Here is a 15,816-nt window from a genome sequence, read left to right as displayed (position 1 = left end):
GAGGGCCCGCGGCGATGCGGTGGGATGTGGTGAGACGCGGTGCGAGGGAGGGAGGAAGGGGCGGCGGGCGGGAGAGAGCTTGAGGCAGCTCTTGCATCGTTTGCCACCTCGACAATTTCACAGCAGCAGGCTCAGGTGTGTGTGAAAGTGTTTTCAGAGGGAGGAACAAGATGTCTCCTGGGTGTAGCTGCAAAGTGTGCCCATCTTGGAGCAGGTTCATGGGCATGGGGTGTTGCCGTGATTCAGGTTTGCTTTTCATGTCCTGTGTATCCCACAATAATATATTGTGCATCCCCCAAGGCCACAAATTGCCTGTTAATGAATTCTCTCCTCCTATCAGTTGCATCAATACTAATGCCTCCCACAATTCCTCCACAGCTCTTTCCCAGCATTCAAGTCTGATTCCAACATTCCGTTCCCCCTCTGGTGATGGTCTTGCAGCCTCTCTAATGCTGACGCCTACCATGACATTTTCTCTTTTGTCACCATGCTGAAATACATTCCTCATCTTTGTTTGCTGTGCCCTCCAAAATGCATTTGGGTCCATCCCAAAGATATGCTTTCCATCAGAGGATGGAAATATATATATACATTACATTTGCTTACTACTAATAATGAAGCTTAGTGCATATACTTTTCTGCATGGTGGCACTTGTTGTGAGGTGTATCTCAAGCTTCAGCTGCTATGAGATGGAAATTTCTAGATGTTCTTCAGTCCTTATCATGAAAAGCTAGTGGATCGTGAATCAAAACCAGACTGGGAGGTATGTGGGCTGAAGTCAAAGAAATTGAGACAAGACATGAGTGTATGATATTTGTTACTTGCTTTTGTATATGATCATGGGTTAAGGGGAAAATAGGAGATTTTTAGTGTGAATGAAGAAGTGGAGAGAGCAGGAGAAAAAGGTGAAAGTGAGTGCCCAGTGAAAGTATGTTTTGGGTGACATCAGCAATCAGTAGAATATACCTGTAGCTGGTATTTTAGTTGGTTTGTTAGGCACTCAGTTGGTCTTGGTAAGACAGGCCTTGGTGCTTTTTATGCCCATTGGAAGTGTTCATTTCCCAAGGGCAGGCCTTGCCAAGGAATGGGGAAAAGGCACGACAGATTACATTGCTTCCTGGATTGTTTTCACGAACAGGGCAAAGAAGAACACAGCAGTTCAGAGACCTCAGTACTGTGTGGTGTCAGACTACGTGTGTGTAACTGTTTGTCCACTCCCTTGTACTGTACCACCAGTGGAATGGCATCATAGGCATTTGTGGTGTTAATATCTTGAACACCAGAGCACTCCTGTTACTGCAGGTCTGATGTTCCCTGCAAATGCTATTTCTTAAGAGTATTCTGCAAGGCATTCATGTTTTGTGACTTAGGGAGGCTCACACATTGCAGGTTTTGTAGCTTTTGGATCTTCCAGTCTGGAGATGACATGCCATGATAATCACCAAAGAAAAGTGGCTGGAGAATTTTGAAAAAAAATTAGGATAAGGCAATGAATAATAGTTTGCTCTTGAATACTGTTGATATGGGGAGGGCAAACAGATTGGGAACTCTGTGTGTTTGTGAATATGTGGCTAGAGTGTAATGATGAAAATAACTGTTGCAAAATAGTGGCTATTTAAAATGCAAGCTGCAGTGGATCAAGAAAAACCATTGGAAATTACTGTTTTTTTCACTTTGCACTAGCACTCAGAGATCTTACCGTGCTAAGACTGAATAAACACCCTTTGAGACAGTCTCTGCTCTCAAGAATTTGAGCCATATTTAGTCCTTAGTTACCAATGGAAACCTTGGATAAAGTCACTGCGTTTTACTGTGGATGTGCATCGATGTAATGGAGTAGAATCTGGTCCGTGGCTGTTGATGCGGTAGGGGGTAGGGACAGTGTTCATTATCAGTTCAGTATTCAGAAACTTTCAGAGGACATTACAAACTTCTTAGCATCAGTTATTTTTCATTTGTGTCAGGATGAAATCTGGTTTTTACTGAAATACACAATAAACTTTTTTGAACTTCTTAAGTATTCACAAAAATAGGCAATTTGTCACGAAAACCTTCCTTAGCAAGCACAATAGTACATACTTTTACTTTATGGTGGTTAGGTGGTTACAACGCTTTAAACAAAAACACAGTAATCAGAGCTCTTGGACTAACGTGGGCAAATGATTCAACCTATTCCTTTCTTTTCTTCACTGTGTGGGAAGAGAGAAAACTGTAGACATAATAGTTTCTTTCTATCTGGTTCTGTTCAACCAGAATGGGGAATTTTTAGAGGAAAAGGCTAAAGACCAATGAAAGGGATGCTAATTGTTTACATTCTATCCCCAATACCAGAGCAGTTATGGTGGTTTGGTTTTTTTATTTATTTTATTTTTGTCTGCCAGTATAGCATATTACATATGATGTATAATTTGCTGACAAAAGTGGAATTCTGATTTTCTATATCCTCTTGAGTCAGCTGCCTGGTTTTCCAGGCATTGCTGTCCTTGAGTAATGATGCTACGTTTTCAGTGTTTATGTGTTCATATGTGTTTATATGTCAGTCCTCCACAAATATATATACTACGTATTTTAACAAATTTGTAGAATCATAGAGTCATTAAGATTGGGAAAGACCTCCAAGATCATCAAGTCCAACATTTGACCGAACACCACCCTGTCAATTAAGCCATAGCACTAAGCGTCACATCCAGTCGGTTCTTGAACACTTCCAGGGATGGTGACTCCACCATTTTGCTGGGCAGACCAGTACCCGATACATAAGATGGTTACTGGTTGGCTTTGTCTTACTACATTCAGTTAAAAGCTTCTGTCACTGCTGTGTACATGTATCTGTATGAAACTGCAGGTGCTTTTGTCTTCACTTTTATTTGCTACTGCTGTTGACAAGTTACTGAAGCAGGGAAGAAGAGGAAAAAAAGAGGCAAAAGATGGTGAAGATGTATAATACAGAATTTAGCAAGAAGATTCCCATAAGTAAGGTTGAACAAGGAATTGATGGAAGTTGTTTCTTGCCTGAAGGATCTAATTCCAAACTCTAAAATCTTGTGAGACAATGATGTAACTGTCAAAAGTTATACAGCTTTTAAAGCCCCACATTAAAAATTATTAACCTTAGATTGTAAATGCAAACTGGAGCCAGAGTGTATTCTCACTCCACTGCAAACATGAAAGGGAAAAGTTTCAGAAATCGTACAGATCCCAGGAATAGCCCTGGAGGGGTGGACTGAGAGACACAGTGCTGTTCTGCTGCACCCTGAAGCTCTGATTCTCCATTTTTCAGAAGAGAGGGAACTGATGGAGCAAGGCTGCATCCTGCCTTGTCCATATACCCATGTTTTCTTCCAAAAAAACCTGCAGGGCACATGGGTTGATGAGGTGAATATGGGCAGATAGATGCAAAGGGCAGTGACAGGTCCAGAAGGTCCTGCTTTTCTTGCTGGGTGACTGGAAAACCAGGATTGCTGTGTACGTTGCAGAGGGCACCTGGGCCTCTGTGTGGACATAATTTATGTAACTAACTGCCTATCCTATTGTACCATGTCCAGGAGATGCAACAGCTTGTTAATGATACATTTTCAAAAGGGAGAATGAATGATGAGTTACCTACTTGGATCTGAGTTTTGTCTTTATCCTCATAAGGTGTCTTCTGTAGCGGGTAGAAGTTTGTAAGATTCCCGTTGGCATGATGAGAAGTGTCTCTGTTGTGAAAATATTTCTCTGAACTGGGGGAGGAGGCAGCACCTTTGTGCTGGGGGTTTATGGTGCACTCAGTTAGTACCTTGTACTTCTCTGTCTTAATGGCATTCTCTTAGCTCTGCAGCAGGATTCCTCTGCTGTCACCTACACAGAAGAAACAAGTCTGCACATAGTAACCTCTACATGAGTAGTCCTTCACTGCTTTTGTATTTGGAGTTAAACCATGGTAACAACAGTGAGAAACTACAGGAAAAAATGATGGTGTAGTCAGTTTTATGCTATTTTATCATACTGGGGGTAGGACTGGGTGACCTTTGAAGGTTTCTTTCAGCTCAAATCATTCTACAATTCTATATTTTGGCTGTGCTGCCGAAGAATCAGATGAAGAATTATCTGAAGTCTCGTGGTTTCTGGGGTGATCTTTGTTGCTGAAGAGAATAAAAGATCATTTCAAGGGACTGAAATGAACAGTCTTCCTTGATCTGACAATGCAGTAATTGAAGTGCTGGCCAGTGCTCTTGCTGAAAATTAATGTGGTATTTTACAGTATTGTAAAATAAATTTTTTTAGGTTGCAAATGAGAACCTTTCTTGTATGTATCAACTGTTCAATAATAAATATAATTTTGGTTTTATATTCTAGTCGGGGCAGTTCACAGAAGATATGATTCCTACAGTAGGCTTCAATATGAGAAAAATAACAAAAGGAAATGTTACCATAAAGGTAGGTGTGCATGTTTGAATTAATACAGAGTGAATAAATAATAGCGTGAAAGACAGGAAATTTCTTTTAAGATTATAGGACCCTTATCTGTTTTTTCTAGCTCCAGACTAACTTTTTTTAAAGCAAATAGTCTTATAGTAATATATGTCATTGTTACATTGATCTGTTTGATTTCATTATATTCCATGCCAGGCAGAAGCTTTGTTGCACTTTTTTGATTTAGAAAAGTCATAAAATGTGGAATTACTGAGGTAGCTGAGTTGACTCCTGGCAGTGTACCTGTCTTTTCTCACCCTCTCCCCCCACCCCCAACTGTAAGTGAATTCTGGAGCAACTTGACTCCTAACTGTGGCATCTCAGTGGAGAATGTGGTTTAGCTCACACATTAGCTATGCTGAAATAGAACATCTAGCTTAAGTCAATTATCAGGGAGCCATCTCTTGGCGCTATAAAGACACACAGGCATCAAAATAGAGGTAAATCACTCCAGTAGCATTAAGACACTGTCTGTTGTTTGATTATGAGGGGAGCCTGGTTGATTAGATCAAATTCACAACTTCTAGCTAAAATTAGGTCAAAGGAATCTAGATTTTGTCTTTAGCTTGACTTTTCCCTCCTTTTCCATAATATGTAAGTTCTTTTCTCCCCTGGTTCTATACTCTTCCTCTGGTTTGGTATGACTCCTAAACCACTGATCAAAGTCCAGAGATGCCACAGTCAATAAAATGGTTACGGCATTAACCCATAGTTCATAAATAATCCACAGGAATAGGCATATCCTTTGTTGTCTGTCTTTTGCACAGAAACAATGAGGCCATGATTTATAGAGAGAGAACATAACCATAGCTGGAGGGAGGTACCGATGCTGCTGCAGAATTGTCAGGTGTGGAGGAAAACAAAAAAGTTGTTGATGAGTCATTAAACTTGGCAAAAATCTTTTACTAGTAAGCAGAGTCTTCAAAATAAAGTAGGATAATTCAAGAAGGAACTGACCAATAGTTTATATCAGGGTTGTCTGAGCAAATGTTGTCGCAAGATTAAGTTGTGCAGAGAGGGCATGTGTCTGTGGAACTGTACCTTGTTTTACTCTTTGTTCTCAAGAGTAATTTGATATATAGTTGCTATAATAGAGCTTCTAAGAATAAGGAGATAATGCTAACATAATATGTTTATTAGTTTCAAAAATGATACTTGGTTTGGAAGCCAGGCTGCACAGGAAGATACCTTGACTCGTTCTCACAGTCTCTCTGTTACAACAGCATTCAGTGAAAGTAAGGGGGTATAGGGGAATATGACTCTTACGCATAGATGCTTATTTCCTTAAAAGTCTGTCAGGATCAACTGCTTGTATGTCACTATTCCTGTATCTAGGTTAAAATCTTACAGCCTAATTGCTACATACAATTTCCAGAATTGTTTTACTTTGAGAAGAATGACATCATTTGTTGATAAGTTGATGACTGAAGAATGATGAGGGGGTGCCTCTTGCTAGAATCCTTTTAAGAGCTTTTTGCAGCCCAGTAACAGGGATTCAAAGTGAAATTTTCTTTAACCTTTTTATACCAGCAAAACAGGCAACCTTTTTCATAGAAATACTCTGATATTAGACTGTCAGCTATTAAAATTCATAAATAAAGTGTTATTTTACTAAACCCGTGAAGGTCTTTAAACATGACAGGTATGATGTCTGGGCTAAGCGAAGGCCCAGCGTTGTGTCTGACCTTTTCCAAAGGTTTCAGGGGACACTGCAAAACAGAATCAGTTAAACTTATTATAATAAGTGTGGCTGAGAAATCATCTGGGTCAAAAAGTCATCAAGTGAAAAATTGGCATTCTAGATGTATAAGATTGATCACCTTTGGAAAACTAAGCTGCAAACTCAGCAATTAGGTAATACTAATCCTTTTTCTGTTTTTTCCTGTATTTTGGGGTAGGCCACTAGGAAGGAAGTAGCATGCTAGTGCAGTGTCGCTGCCTGGTTTCTTTACTTCAGTTCCACCTGCAGATTCCATACAATTTGAGAAGGCAGAAAGAACCGAAGCCCATGGTCTTCTTTCCTTTCCTCTGATTTTGGTGGTCATTTCCAAAAGCCAGTAGATTTATTCTCATTTTTAGTCTCTAATCTTAATATGTAAAAGTATGGTCACTGGCATGCCTGTGTGTATGAGTATTTATCTGAACCACAATCAAAGAAAAAAGTGATTTACACAAGCCGAAGCATTTTGTAGGAAAATGCCAGTTTCAGATGTTCTTGAATTGAAGCTAAACATGTTTAGAAATGTAAGGCTGTCAGCTTTAACCGTGAATTGTCAAATTTTGGCTTATCAATATATTTAATAACCAGTCAGCTGTTATTTCCAAGAAAAGGAGGCAAAAAAGGAATGATTTTACCACACAGTATTTGAAATCGAAGCAGGAAACTTTATCTTTTGAGGTTGTGGTTGAGGTATTAAAGTACCGGATGATTTCTAGCATCAAAATATTTAATGTACTACAACTTAGGGATCTGCTAGAACTATTTTAATGAAGTTCATTACAAAACTGATGGCTGTCTTTTTCTTTCCTTACAAAGGAACTGTCTGAATTGCTTTGAGATTTTAATTCCAAACAAGTTTTGCTGTGTGCTGAGTGATCTGATTTTAATGGATTTTCCGTTTTTTGTATCTGCTTAGTATTAGCAGTCCTTTTGCTTTGGTGAGATTTACTATTCAACAAGCTAGACAGTAAATAAAATTTACTTTAACAAGTAAATAAAATTTACTTTAACAAGCCAAGTTTCAAGAACCTCAGAAGATTTGAATTATAAACTGTTATTTAAAGTGATTGGGATCTTCAGCTAACCAGCCTTTGGTTCTTGCAGTGACAGTATTAGAACAGTCTCAGTTAAAAGGAAATAGAGCACCACAGACATGTATAGGCACAGATAATGCTACAGCTTCATTTCCCTTGCTCTTCCACTTGTTTTTCTTGAAATACCATGGCCAGGCCGATTCTGCACTTCCCAGCCATTGTGGTCTGGGGGGAGTGGAGAGCAGGTGCTCAGGCGACTGGAGCTGGCGGGGGTGGGCTGTGGTCACCCCGGCTGTCACCACTAGATGCCGGTGTCCCCCCACCACACCCAGTACAGGCCCAGCTGCGGGAGAGCAAAGCTGATCTTCTTGCTGCTTGTACTTTGCTCTAATGTGGCAGAGGGAGGACAAGGATACCAGTTCTGTGCATTCTTCTGCCAGCTTCCTTTGTTGCAGCACTCCTCCTCTGAACTGTAGTGTTCTCAGGTCTCCATGCATCCTCATAGAAGCAGAATCCTCCTGCTTTGTAATGCTTCCTCCTACTATTCAGGTTATCTTTTCTGTCATATCGTCATTTCAAATGTCATGCAGTAATACAAGCCTCTGTGTGTACTCCCTGTATAGCTCCAGCCAGTGTTTCAGCACATACTGGCTATTCTGTATGGCTTGGATCACTCTGAAAAAGCTGTGCTGTGTCTGGACTGATTTCAAGTCAAAGTGGTTATTTCTATAAAACAAAGATTTTTGCTGGATGTCCTAGAGATTTATGATAGTTGTCTATGAGGAAGAGCTGTATGGTGGATTCAAAAGGGCTGTCATCCACAGACCGAAGCCCAGTTACTAGTGCTAAGTCCCAGGGATTGTTTAGTGAGTTCATTAGTGACCTGAATGGTGGCACAGGGTGCACCTTCAACAAGGGAAGAGTGGCTGGTGCAGCAGAGGGTTGTGCTGCCATCCAGAAGGACCTTGACAGGCTAGAGAAATGGACTGATAGGACCCTTAGGAACAAGGTCCTGAACCAGAGAAGGATCAACCCCAGCACCACTACAGGCTGTCTGACAGGAAAGCAGCTTTGCAGAAGGGGACTGGAGATCCTTGTGGACACCAGGTTGATCACTGGCAAGCAGCGTACCTTTGCAGCAGAGAGACCAATAACATCCTGGGCTGCATTAGGAAGAGTTTTGACAGCAGGTCCAAGGAGGACCCCCTTTATTCACCACTGGTAAGGCCATACCTGATGTGCTGTCCAGTTCTGGGCTTTCCAGTACGAAAGAGGTGTGGAGCTACTGCAGAGAGCCTATGAAGATGATTAAGGAATTGGAGCATCTCTTGTGTGAGATGACGCTGAAATATCTGAGACTATTAATCCTAGAGAAGAGAAGGCTCAGGAAGATCACATCAATGTAGCCAGAAGATGTAACCAAACTTTTCTTTGTGGTATTCAGTGACAGTACAAGTGGTAGTGGGCGCAGATGGAGACTCCATCTTTGGAGCAGTCTGCTCTTAGTGACCTTGCTTTGGACCAGGGAAAGTTGGATTATGCAGTCTCCAGTCTCCAAAGGCCCCTGCTAGCCTTGGTGATTCTGTGAAGAGGAGTTAAATGAGGATTAGAGTGGCACAAAGAATAAATGGGGAGCATACTTGGAATTACTCTAGGAATAATAAAGAAGGAAAAGTATGAAAGTACTTTCCCTTCTGATTGTTTGAGAAAAGCCTTGGGGACTCTATCTTTCTTGAGAGTTGTGTGCTGCAGAGGGTGAGACAGGATCATGCATTAGATAGGAATGCTCTAGGAACCTCTACAGTAGTCCAAACACTTGGGGTCAGAAGGTGGTGTCCTGAGTCTAAAAGGCAATGTTGAATGTTTCACCAGTCATTCAGACTAACTGTCAGGAATCCTAAAAATGAGGACCAAGAGTTGATCTGAAGGGTGAATCAGATACTTAGGCAGATATCATTTGTAATTGTTTCTTAAAATTTGTTCTTCCATGAAGAAGGTTCTGCAACATCCCTTGTTTTGTACAATGTTCTTTCATTCGTGTTAGAAAGTTTTTTTCCTAGAATCTGACATGAGTTGCTGTCATCACAAATTGAGCTGCTTTTTTCTTCTTGTAAGTCTGGCAGCCGTTTCCCAGGAATCATTAAGGTTGTGCTCACCTCCCCCCTCTTTATAGGTCATATTGTTAAAATCTCGCCCTTTTTTATCTCATCAGGAGTTTCTGAAATTTGCCTGTGTCTGTTCTGTAGACTGATGCTCAAAACCAATATAGAAGCTTCCCAGACACTGAGGCCAGGGAAGTACATACTTCCAAAACCATACGTAAGATGCTTCTGATAGTCCATGCTGATTTAAGATCTCCAGCCCTGTTGAAGTGCATATTTAGTTTGTGAACTAATCAAGCTTTTTGTCCTGCCCCTCTACCTGGTTATCCATTCTGTGCATTTGGCTCCCTCTGTCCCGTTGTAGTATTCTGAACTTGCTTGTGTTAAATTTCAGCTGTCTTATTTCAGATCATTCCTCTAGATAGTCCAGGTACCTTAGGCTTCTGATCTTTTTATCCCATCCCATCTTGCAGTTATCTGCAACTTACATAAACACGTGCTCTATTCCAGCATCCAGTTGGGACACATGGGAACCATAAATGCTGTCCCTGCTCAGCTCTGTCTTCAGCATCTTTGTGCCATTGTTAAATGCTGTGAGTCTGTCAGGATTGCTCAGACTTGAGAGGTAGAGGGCAGGGACAATACATGAGGGAGCTGTGGACTTAATCTGTCATGGGAGAACGTCCTTTTCTTGTCCTATCTGCCAATATTAGATTACCTTTTCCCAGCATACCCACCATTGCACATCCTCCTGGATTTTCTCTGCTGTTGAGCAAATACAAATTTTTGCTTTCATGGTTACATGTTCTTCAAGGACAAGCAACATTAATAATCACTGCGGTAGTTATTGATTGGTTGATTGGAGCTATAGGGTCCTTGCCTCTGGTCTCTTTCCCCGCAGTCATCTAAATGCATGGTGTGCCTACATCTTAGAATTTCAATGTGCCTGCTTTCACCAGAAATTTTCAGATTATGATGTCTAGAAAATCATATAGTCATGGTCATGTGAAAAGAGGGTACAAAGGATTGCACATGGTCCTGCAGAATCAGGGCTTTCTGCTTTACTGAGGACACAATATTGAGGTGAGGATGGTTTAGTTCCTTGCATGTGTAATGTTGAGATCAAGAGGATTGCAGTCTTATCTCTAAAACTGGGTTCCCTGGTACACTCCTGCCTGAGAACCCAGCGTGGACGTAAGCACCATGAGGTTCTGAAAACAGACTTTGCTTTTGTGTCCTGTTTAAAATCCACCTGTTGATCCTTCTAGGATTGTACTTTGTGTCTCTGATGAAATGGCAAATATACCCTGATCACTCAGAAATACTCATTCCCATTAAAATGCCTCTGTGCTTGTTGTCAGGAGTTGAAGATACTTTGTGAACGTTTTGTGTTGCAAGTCTAAGTCCATTTCCAGTTCTTCAGTGAAAATATTATGATTAAATAATGAACATTGAAATGTGCATGTGGCTTTTTTTTGTCTGACATGATTAAAATGCCTAATGGTATGTTTAAAAGTTGGACTTTATCACCAATGAAGAGTGCAAGCAGAGTTCTTTAAAAGGCCAAGACTGATTTCAAAGAACCTAGTGTTCTGAGAAATATTGCCTGCAGAAAATGTAACCATGTGGCACATTTTTTTGACTCTTAAGAACAACTATAGAGGCACTTCCAATATAAAGGATAATAAGTAGTAAGTACTCTAGAGTAGTAAGGTATTCTAACTTCCATATTAAGTTGCATGGCTGGTAGGTACTACAAGTAAGGCTGTATAGATTTGTATCTGCAGGGGAATTTATTAAAATCCTTAAGGTTATTAGTTTTTTTTATTCTTCTGTTTATTAGACAAAGAAGATGGATATTTTTGGTTGAAGATTCCAGTCTAGAATAGGTGATTGTTTAGGATTTGTCTCTCCTGAGCTTAGCCAGGAGGTGAGTTACCCAGCCTGAGTCAGTTGTCTGAACTTGGTGGGGAGCAGTGGGTGCTTTGCAAGAAAGGTTTATCGGGTAGGCAAGGTGGATGAGATGAATGGAATAATTTCCTGCTGTTGGTGCCCTCTGAGCACTTCAGTAGCCACAGAAAAATTTTGGTCACCTGGATTAAATGCCTAAATTTTAGGTGATTGAAGTTGTTCCATGCTTTCCAGTTGCTCTCTAGCATTACGCACTGAGTTGGCTATGAATGCAGTGACTGCTTGCTGTGTACGTGTGAGCTCATTGGTCACATCTTAGGCCTGTCTGTGTACATTGAGGTGGTGGTGGATGTTACTGGTGCTGCCTTACTCTGCCCAAATACTGCTTACAATTACAATCTGCTTACAATTTCCTCACCTGTTTGTTTAGGTTAGGTTTTATGGCTGATATCTTCTGAATACTTCCAAGAAGAAATATTTGTAGTGTTGGATTAATCTTGCAGGTTAAGATGTCTGAATGTAAACAGCTGTATGTCTGCAGTGAGGCTTAAGCTCTTTTAATAATAGTCAGAGGAGCTGCAGGCAGTACTATCAAGCCTAGAGCATAATTGTGTCATCTTAAACAAGACATTACATCTGATCAGCTGAAAGGCTGTCTAGACTTTGCTGACTACTGTGAGATTGTAGGTACTGAACCCACACATTGACATGAAGGTACAAATGGGTCATTGTACACATCTCTGTCCACAAGAAATACCCTACCCAGCATGTGTGAAAAACGCCATGTAACAACATCTAGAAAACATTTTTCCTGCAACTTGAACGATCATCATCAAGCCTTCCCACAATATGTGCTAATTTGAAGAAACACAACTAGAGTGTTAACGAACCTTCCTGTAACTGAAAGCTTTCAAAAATCTTTGAACCTATTCACGTGCATTTTTGCTCAACTGTCATCATACAGTTCTGTGCAAAAGCAAAGGATCTGCTCCTTAAACATAGCTAATAGTTATGGTCTTAAGATGGAGCCTTAGATCTTCCTGAAGAAATTGGAAAGAGATATATCCAAAGTTTCCTGTTTTAGAAGAATTTGATAAACAGGTAAGTATATGGTAAACAGTGATTCCATCATGGTGATCTAGTTTACAGATTAAAACATTGCACTATTTAATGAGCGTGTAGACCTGCAAGCACAATAAGAATTACTACACTACAGGAGTAGATAATAGAATAAAACAGTGATGTATAAAATGCAGTACCAGCAAGATATGTGCCTTTGAGTTTGAGCCGGAACAACAACTCCTTGAGATTTTAATCTTCTGTGAGGCAATGGTACTGGCTATCAAAGCAACTTTTTCTCAGTTTGGTCATTCTGTAAGCTTTTTCTGATTCTTAAAATCAGCTGGTCTTCTAGGGATAAAATTACCTTTTAAGTATTAGGAAACTTTTATTCCTGAGTGACTAATAAAAGCCATGGGAGAAATTGGAAGTCCAGTCGCTCTTTAAAAACAACCAGACAAAGTAAACTTCTTTTTATAGTTAGCTGTATGTTCAGCTGTTAAGGTGTAGTCTCCTGCCTCTCCCTGTTCATACCCAGAATATACTTTATACCTGTGTATTAAATACTGGGATACAAAAGTAGTTGATACACAAAACACGCAAGGCTCATGCAAGAAAACTTCTTTAACACTAAGATCTCTTTCCTTTCCTTCCTGAGTGCCTCTTATATTCTCACAGTTCTGTCTGTTCAGTCATGTACTGTGAAAATGGTTTGGTGCAGCAATTTGTTTTTAGGATAAAGTAGTTAACTGTTTCACTGGCTCTTCAATATAATAAAGAGTATTAGAAAGTTTGAGGTGAGGATTTTTTTTCATTTCATACATTTTTCCATATTTCAGATAATTATAGCTTACTATATTGATGTAAACTTGGTTCCAAAGCACTGTAAAAACATCTAGTCTATCTTGTGTCCTTCATGTTGTACTTGAATGAATAGCTGTAAGCCTGATTAGGGAAACTGACTGGAAATGACTTATCTTTCCATTGTTTCAAGGTGACTTTTTCTCCTAATGAGAGTAATCTAGTTCTGCAGCGCAATTTAATACAATAAAGTATAGTATATCATCAAGCAAGGACAAAACCAGTATTTTTTTATCTTGTATTATTTATTTTGTGATTAGTCAAGGCTACATCATCTTGTAGATTTTCATGGCTATCAGCATTCCAAAAATCTAACCTGACTACTAGCCTGCCCTATCATCTTTTCTTTCCTTTATTCTCTGGTCTACCAAGAAAATAATTTAGTTTCTTTTTCGAGACACACAGATGTGCACCAGATGGCTTTGGATAGTTTCAAGGTCTTGATGAGTTATTGGAGTAATTAGTGTTGGTGTAAGTTTTGACACCTGACCATAATGTTGAACTGTGTATTCATCACGTTAAAACTTTTAAAGTATAAAGGTTTATTTTACTAAGACCTTTGATACAGTGCTTCAAATGTCATTACAGATAATACTATATACCCACTTCGTAGTCAGAAATGCTTTCATTAGTAAAATTTTTGGTCTTATACGGGGATCAAAGGCACTCTACATTTAGGTGATACAATAATTTTATGTTGGAATGGTAAGATACCATTCAGGAAATGATTTTAATGGTGATTTGGTAAATATTTCTAAAATATGAATATAAGATATTGAAAATTATACAGAAATTGATATATAAATATGATTTACAGGCTATGAAATTTAAAAAATAGTGGACATTAATTGAAAAAGGCCTTGTCCTGTAGGTCTGTGAAGTCTTGCTCTTTTGTGCAAATCTCTGTTACCACATCAGGTTTTATACATTTGGATTTATAGTGTAAATGTGAGGATAACTATTAAAAAATTTTGCTTCTGTGTATATTACTTCCAGATTTTGTTTCTTCTGTAATATATATACCTTCTAGATCTGATATACAGTATATATTGTTTTGATAGCTAAATCTGATTAAAATAAGAAATAATTACTTCTCTTTGACAGAGGAATAAATCCTTTACTTTTCAGTGTTCATCACTGTTAATCTGTGTGTCACTTGTAACACAACTGTCTTTGGATGTAGCTGTAACAGCTACATTATCATGCAGCCCTGGCCTTCATGAGGTAGATATGTTACTTGATATTTTGATCTGAGAAACAGTTTTGAAACAAGATATTTTCATCCACCAAAAATACCGAATTTTTTGCAATTAAAGCAGAGTAAGTAACTCCTGTACAGAAAAATAGTGTGTTAACGTTTAAACAAATAGGAATTCCATGGGATTGCTGGACGCTAATAGCATGTGTAAGTATTTACAGGATTGGAGCTTTTATAAAATCATAAGCAGAATTCGAGCTTTCTTTCCTTAAGAATCACTGCTTAGTCACTTCAGGCCTACCTATACTACTGTTTCCTTTCTGGTTCTGATTAGTTAATCCATGTGTCTGTTAAAGCACATTGGTTGAACAAATGGAGAGCTGTGGAGATATTGGAGCTCCTTGGAGTGGGGAGTATCACCCCTTATGTGGATTCAGTCTGCTCTCTGACCAGCTCTCTGTTTATTTAATATCTGTCCTTATCCTGTTGAAGATCTGATACATTCTTAACTCAGGTCTCCCTAGCCACATTAAAAATTAAGCTGCATAACTGGTTCATACAATTGTCATACTCTTTTGTTTTGAGACTGTGTATTTGCAGTAATTCACCTTGTCTGTGTAAGACTTTTCTTTCAGTGAGTGGGAAAGGGTAACATTCTCCAAAAGAACATTTGGAGCTTTTAGTGTCACAGGACTGACTCACTCTGTGCTTGTCCCCCTTGTAGTGGTTTGGTCCAAAATACTCATTACTGTTTATCTGCTGTGAGATAAGAATTAGGAGAAATGCAAAGCAGGCACCAAACTTGAAAGAATATAAAGAAGTTTATTAACAGACCTAAAAGAAGAAAAAAAAATTATACCACCTTCAGAACTCTCCTCCTCCCCCCACCTTCCTCCCTTCTCCCACTGACAATGTTCAAAGACAACCCTTGAGATGTTCAGTCTGTTTACCACTTCCATAATAACCTTGTTCAGTCCATTTAGAAAGAGAAGTCTCTTCTTGCTCATGCTATGAAAACATTATCACAACGAGACAGCCACCCACTTCTAAATATTGTTCAGCCCATTTAGGAAGAGGAGTCTCTCTGCCTGCGTGAGTCCCTTCCCCCGACTTGCAGCTTGTTCAAGGTCACACACAGATAGCAATTGGTTTTCCCGCGTTCGAGGGTCCACTCTTGAAGTTTTTGGGGTACAATTTTAAGGTTGAGCCATTCAGAAACAAAAACAGAGGCCCTTCTCCTTCCCTGGGAGCAAAGGGTCTTCATCATCTTCATCGTTAGGACTATCTCTGGGAGCATCTCTAGGAACTGAGGTTTTCTCCTTTCCCATTTGGAGCAAAAGTCCTCATCTGGTTCATCTCTAGGGACTGAGGTTTTCTCCTTTCCCGTTTGGAGCAAAAGTCCTCATCTGGTTCATCTCTAGGGACTGAGGTTTTCTCCTTTCCCGTTTGGAGCAAAAGTCCTCATCTGGTCCATC

At 39.6% G+C, this 15,816-nt stretch overlaps 1 protein-coding gene across 2 annotated transcripts in view; it reads left to right on the top strand.

Annotated features, from left to right (window-relative positions):
• Positions 1 to 2,407: 2,407 nt before the first annotated feature.
• LOC103622086 (ADP-ribosylation factor-like protein 8A) overlaps positions 2,408 to 15,816 on the top strand; it is a 23,781-nt gene continuing 10,372 nt past the window's right edge. Inside the window, exon 1 of one of the 2 annotated variants that reach the window (XM_017743788.1) lies at positions 2,408 to 4,420. In XM_017743788.1, coding sequence (XP_017599277.1) covers positions 4,361 to 4,420 — 60 coding nt within the window. In that variant the 5' untranslated portion in view covers positions 2,408 to 4,360. The remainder of the gene's footprint in view (positions 4,421 to 15,816) is intronic. The other variant, XM_017743787.1, reaches the window with a different exon arrangement.

The sequence above is a fragment of the Corvus brachyrhynchos genome, unplaced genomic scaffold, assembly GCF_000691975.1.
Source record: "Corvus brachyrhynchos isolate BGI_N302 unplaced genomic scaffold, ASM69197v1 scaffold29, whole genome shotgun sequence".
Taxonomy (NCBI): domain Eukaryota; kingdom Metazoa; phylum Chordata; class Aves; order Passeriformes; family Corvidae; genus Corvus; species Corvus brachyrhynchos.
The sequence above is the reverse complement of the archived record's forward strand: the minus strand, read 5'-3'. Positions and strand labels throughout refer to the sequence as shown.